General features: G+C 34.3%; 1 protein-coding gene across 1 annotated transcript; it reads left to right on the forward strand.

Moving 5' to 3' along the window:
- The first annotated feature begins 3598 nt into the window (after window positions 1-3598).
- LOC133191813 (proton-coupled folate transporter-like) lies at window positions 3599-6356 on the forward strand. Its single transcript, XM_061327545.1, has 2 exons — window positions 3599-3816; window positions 4652-6356. The coding sequence occupies exon 2, from the start codon at window positions 4701-4703 to the stop codon at window positions 6219-6221; it is 1521 nt and encodes a 506-aa protein (XP_061183529.1). The 5' UTR covers window positions 3599-3816; window positions 4652-4700; the 3' UTR covers window positions 6222-6356.
- Window positions 6357-6798: the final 442 nt, after the last annotated feature.

A 6798-nucleotide genomic window follows, 5' to 3' on the forward strand; every position in this document is an offset into this window, starting at 1 on the left:
ATCAGATAATCGCGGACTGTGTGTATGATGTACAGAATTCGTGCAATCATTGAGATGTCATTGTGAAAAGAGCAAATTGTACTCAATTGTCAGCACATTTATATTAATAATATTTCATTAGAATCACAATAGGTCATTACAATCAATTGGAATCATTTTATTCAGATAAAAAGGCGAACAAACATCTTTTTAAAAATTATTATGCATAATCTCAGTTTCAAACTTCAAAACCTCTTATATTTTTATTTCTTAAATGGCAACTTTTGGGCAGAAAAAAGAATAATGTAGTATATTATTAAATTCTTTTTAAAGTTTTATGGTTCTTGTAATTTTGTGCATTTTTTTTTTGGTCAATGTAATTTAAAAGTATTGATGTATGTTACAAAATGACTCTATACATGTAGTTAGGAAAATTTCATTGATATCGACACATATACCTGTACTTTGAGACGTGAACATTTGGATAAAGCAAAGATTTCATGAATATTTGTTATAGAAAGATCTTGGATGATCTACCTTTAGTAAACATTGCAGAACTGTTAGATATGAAACCTGTTTTAAAATTCGACTGATATACCGCAATTCATTTTGCTATAAGAATGTTATGTTCGTGTTTACACTTGATTTTGAAGATAACAAACAAGCAATATAAATCTGTGAACAGGGCAGAAAAGCACGGACCTCGGGAAATTCCAGAGGTGGGATCAGGTGTCTAGGAGGAGTGAACATCCCTGTCCTCCGGTCACAACCGCCGTGAGCCCTACGTATTGATCAGATAGACGAAATATTCCGTAGGCAAATGTAGTTTGAAATACAATGGCTTAAATTATCAGTCAAAATACGACCCAATGATAGGTCGTTTTAGCAAATAAGGTTATTATAACGACCATAGAATTTACGAAATGCTGACATTAAACGAGTTTGTTGAAATTCATGTAAAATTCACTTATCTACCAGTAGCCTGCTTCGATTTAAAAATTGATCGTATTCGGAGCATGGGTATCTTGAGAATCGAGTAAGTTGGGAGATATAAACACTATATGCAAGTGATAGCGGGATAAAGGAAAACAACTTTTCACTAAATTGTATGGCTTTGTCAAACATAAAGCTGTTAAACTAAACTGATATTATATCTTTAATGAGAGAGTCACCTATTTAAGGGAAAGATATTGGAATTTTGGAAGAAAAAATTGATTCTATTATTTCCTTTTACATGTGGGACGCCCATAATTAGTCTATAATGTACACAGTAAAACTCGTTTCATATGAAGAAGGATAAAGCGAAATTATGGACATTGCCTAAGTTTTTCGGGATCCCCGGCAAAATTCTTAACAATTCCTTGTAAAATTTTACGGTTATAACGAACTCTGATATTACGAATTTACCTGATACAGCAAACTAATTTTATTCCGTAAAGGTTAAAAATCACGAAAATTGCATCTTTTATAACGAATTTTTCAAGATCAGTCTCAAAGTTTAAAAAATTGAACTGACATTATTTTTCGTAAGTATTTAAATTAATTTTGAAATTCAATTTATCAGAAACCTTTAGTAACCCAAGTTTTGTTTTTATTTAATACTTTTTCTGGACATATCCTCTTTAGTCATAATGGGAGGGAACATGTATATTGCCAATTCGCTATATATATATATATATATATATATATATATATATATATATATATATATATATATATATATATATATATATATATATATATATATATATATATTAAAAAATTCATTATATACGAATATGACTAATTAAGGACATAGCAAAGGAAATTCAATTCTTACAATTTGAAATTCTGTTGATTTGTGTTTGTTTATTCGGTAATTTAAGGTGCTTCAAATGAAGAAAAATGCAAAACCTTTCCAAACCATCGTTGTTTTCCAATAAAATTAATCCAGATTATGCAAACAATTGTTTACATGTGTGAAAGTTTCCTTTTTTCAGCATTATAAGATTAAAAGATTATTACGGCTTTTTGGTCACATTGACCGCCCCTGTAATAAAATATAAAGTATAACTTGTAAATAACCAATAAACATATTACACTCTTTGAATGAACTAGTGTTGTAACCCATTTATAAAAATTACATAGATATGTTTGTAGCTATTCGGATAAAGAGGGAATTATAATTTAATATCTGTTTTTTTTTTTTTTGGAAACAATCTTTCTTCTTCTTTTTTCCTGGGATCATAAACAGATGTTATGTATTGGAGTTATCATTCAACAATGGTATGTAATTTAAGTTTACTTTAGAATCACTTGAGGGCATGGTCTGTAACCCTATAGAGTCTTTTTTTTTTTTTTTTTTACTTTATATAGATTTAACTTAAACCATATTTATTTGAAAATGACAAGCAGAAAATACAGGCAAGTAGTACAAAAAATCAAAAAGGATTCGGAAACAAGTTTACAAAATCATACTAATCCGTTTCCTTATTATTATGATTAAGATGACAGACCCTTATTAGATAGTTACATAACACGGTTTTAAGCTGCTTAAAAACTAATTTTGAAATTGACATACATGATAAATATATATTTATATAGATTTAGCTAAGATTTAATTTACAAAATATGAATGATGTTTAATTGTTAAAAGAAGTCACTCTAAAGAAATTTTTTTTTCTTTTTTGTTTTTAATTGGACAATCAATGGAACGTTTTTGTAAACAGACATTTTGTGTATTATTAGTAGAAGCATTAAAAGTGGCGCACCTCCGACGAAAGGTGAAGGTTGTTTAAGTGACCAGCCGTTGTAGCCTATTTTAAATCATTGATTCTAAAATGTTTCAGAACATGTATGTTTTCAAAACAAGTTGTTTTCCTCAAGCAGCCACATTCCTGTGAATTTATTATGTAAAGTTTGCAAGTAAGTTAAGTTTTGACTGAATTAAAAAAAAAAACATTTAGAAGTGTGAAGGTATAAGTACCGATGTTGTAGAGTAGGGTTGTCCGCATAGCCTCCTTTCCCTCCGGAATCTATAAGAGCCAATTTCCCTCTCTTTCTTTAAAAGAGTAGGATTTTTTCCAGAAAGGGGGGGGGGGATTCCACCCTAATAAAAAAATATCCAACCCAGAAATTTGTTGACAAGCAGAAAGAAACGAAAACTCCTTCCGATATATAAAGCTAATTGATTTCTTAGAGGTAACTGCATTAAATAAGCAGCAATTAAGTATTTTTTTCTCTTTTTAGGCCAAAAAAGTTTTATAGGATAAATGAATAATATTTTAATGGGGGAAAATTGGCTCTGGGAAAAATCGCACTCTATATCTATTTAACAGAGTACCCCCCCCCCCCGGAAAATTTCATCAGTTTGGGAATTCCTGGGGGAAAATACTACACTAGAGTCATTTTTCTCTTTTGTTTAAATCCTACCCTAGAGCCCATTTTCCAGAGGAAATTCTTTCCTAGAACTAGTTTTCCGGGGAGAAAGATTACTCTACAAGACTGGGATGTCACTTGATATGGGAGAATGCATCAAACCAACGGCTTTATAACCATATTGGCTACTGTAACGTGCTTAAAATGGTCTCTTTCAGACTCCATCAACAAAGTCACACAGCAATAAAGATCTCTGTTCTGGGGACCTTATGCACTGAAATGAAACGGAAGTTCCAGTGATTTTATTTCATCAATACTGTACTCGTAGACTACACAAGTCCAAGATATAACCTCCCAACAACAGAGAGGCGCTTCAGAATTTGATATTTCCTTAGAACTATCTCGTAACTATACTGAGGGGGTTTTGTAAGGAGACTGTGTCTGATGAAGAATATTCCAAGGACCATTTCCATTTAAAAGGTAAGATGAGTAATTTCAACTTTTGACTTCATAGAAACTGTGTTTCTGAGGTCACATTTTTGTTTTATAACAGATAATTTAGACCCTCGCCCCTCTTAGAATTTTTTTTATTCTCTAAGTCAATTACTTCTTTATTCACCTTTTATGGCTATAGGACTGATATTGAATTAATCTGGGAAAGAGAGCTGCGATGATATTCCAGTTAGGTTTCAAGATTATTATAGAAAATTAGAAGATGAATCTGGTTCAATTATATTTAGACATCAGCTGTTTTTGAAATACTTGTGAAAAAAGACTTTCTCTGAAGACTTAGCGTCATCAAATCTTTATACTACTGTTAAGTTCTCCATTGTATCAGAACAACGAAATTTGTAAAAGTTTCTGTATTTTGTAGAGAAGCTACACAATACTAATACAGTAATATATTCTGTCTGTAATTTATGGCTATATTAATATAAATAAATATGGGAAAAAATGATAAAAGCGGAGGAATCAAACAGTCTTCATTTAGACTAGTTGTAAGGATTTTAAGTACCTTCTTCAGCCTGTTTTCCTTGTTTTTAAAACATTTTCAAAATTTACTGAAAAAAATATAGATAGCAATTTTAGAAAATATTTGCCTTAAGAAATAAGGATAAAACCTAGAGAATTTTTAAATCTGATGACTCCAAACTTTTGATTTTTGGTCTTTTCTTTACATTGCACAGGGTTTGGTGTATAATTTAAAGAGAAATTTAAAAAAAAAAGTTTAAGAGGTCAAGGCTCATATAGTGCCCCTAACGGACCAGATTTAACAGACATTATGATATACTTTCTAATATTTTTAATCTTGTAGACAAATTCCAGCTCAGGTACAACATAGGTGAGATGATTTGACTTTCCTCATGAAGATGACAATGTTTGCTTGTGGATTCAGTTTCGTCATTGTGGACATCGTGTTCTTTCTTTACAAGACAGGCGAATCCATGTTGGATGCCACAACTCGACCATATTTGGTTCGTGCCGTGTGTTACGAAATGTTTAAAGATGAACAGGCTAAGAACGAAACCACTTGCATGAATTTAGATAAATACCCCGTGCTGGAAGATTACGTCCAAAGTAAGTCTGGAAATTATCTAATCTATTACCGACTATTGCTAAATATTCCTGCCATTGCGCTATCGTTATTCTGCGGGTCATACAGCGATCGGTATGGCAGAAAGATCCCCATCCTACTCCCAAGTCTAGGGAGCGTATTCGCTGTAATGCTTTATGTTGCCAGTAACATGGTGCCTGAACACAGGATAGCGCTAATTTTAGGGGGTTCCGCTGTTCAGGGATTTTTTGGAAAAAGCTCAGTTATAACAATGGCTGTCAATAGCTTTGTGTTTGATTTGTCAGACGCGGGGGATCGCACCCGGAATCTTGGAAAGCTCTTGGCCATGAACTTCTTTGGATTATTTATGGGGTCATTATTCTCAGGAATATTTCAGGACGTCCTTGACCTCAACGCCGCTTTTGTGTCGGTTGTGATTCTCCATGGAGCGTCCATTCTATTCACCATTATCCTTGTAGACGAAACTGTGGAACGGAAGGAGACTGAGGATAACAAGACTTCATCTTGTGAATTATGTGAAGTGTTCAGACCGTCAAACATTAAAGAAACACTAGCCGTCATGTTCAAATCTCGTTCTGGAAACAAAAGGACCATAATTCTGGTATTGTTTATGGTTTCTTTAGTGAACCAGACCTGTAAGGTCGGAGAGATGGACATCAATCTATTGTTCGTGACCCGATCTCCTCTGAACTGGTCCAAGTCCTGGTATGGCTACCTCCTGTCATTAGACTATGCCGTGATGGGACTGTGCTTATTCATTTTTCTGCCTTTATTCTCCAATAAGATCATGCTTTCTGATGTTTCCATAATGATATTAGGAATCGGTTGTAAATTCGTCAGATTGATATGGGCTGGATTCTGTGATGAATCTTGGATGGTATTTGTTTCCGTTGCTATAGGAGCGATGGCGGGAATGATCACTTCCGCTCTGCGCTCATTGGTCAGTAAGGCAGTGCATGTGGACGAAGCAGGAAAAATGTTTTCTCTGCTCTCGTGTGGCGAAACATCTTCCAAATTCTTAGGTACATTGATATTTGTCAATCTGTATAGTGCTACAGCTCATATATTCCCAGGTATTGCGTTTATGGTAGAAGCTTTCATATACTTAATCTTATTAGGAGTCCTTGTGATAATGTATAAGCAGCTGCGTGACCTTCAGAGCTGTGACTTGTTACAATCGCTCAAAGACCAAGCAGATTATGGCGCCACCGGAAGTCACCAATCAAAGAAAAGTAAGCATTTACCGGAAATAGACGAAATGGAAGAGAATCAAGCACACCCCTCGATGTATCCCGCCACAACACCATGATCCGCCCCCTGACGATTGCTGCGTGTTCTTTACAAGTGTTCAGTAATACTAGATTGAGGATCGAATTAATCAATACTCGTCGTTTAATAAAGCTGCCAAATCAAAATCAACCACGTGTTGTCCATTTTTTTTTTTTTTTTTTTTTATTAAATTTTGGTTTAAGACGCCTTTGGATTTGAATTTTCATGAATTCTAAACAATCTTTTGTGAATGTTATGAATAGAAAAAAGAAGCTGTAAATTATTATCATACTGAACATGACGACGTATAGTACGGAAGCCGGTTGGTGCCAGGTAGAAAAAATATTTTATCTGGCGGCCGCCACATAAATAACTGGCGGCCGCCAGAAACTTATCTGGCGGCCGCCAAATAATTTTCTGGCGGTCGCCAGATAAAAAGATCTGGCGGCCGCCAGAAATTATGTGGCGGCCGCCAGATAACTTTCTGGCGGCCGCCAGATCTTTTTATCTGGCGGCCGCCAGATAATTATTTGGCGGCCGCCAGAAAGTTATCTGGCGGCCTTGAGATAAAATATTTTTCTACCTGGCACCTACCGGCTTCCGTAGTATAGTGAAGG

Source organism: Saccostrea echinata, unplaced genomic scaffold (assembly GCF_033153115.1).
Source record: "Saccostrea echinata isolate AGI-Se365-2 ecotype Australia unplaced genomic scaffold, CSIRO_AGI_Sech_v1 ptg000024l, whole genome shotgun sequence".
Lineage (NCBI taxonomy): Eukaryota > Metazoa > Mollusca > Bivalvia > Ostreida > Ostreidae > Saccostrea > Saccostrea echinata.

Bases quoted from the DNA above. Each gene is read 5' to 3' on its own strand.
- LOC133191813 (XM_061327545.1), top strand. From the start codon at position 4,701: ATGAAGATGACAATGTTTGCTTGTGGATTCAGTTTCGTCATTGTGGAC.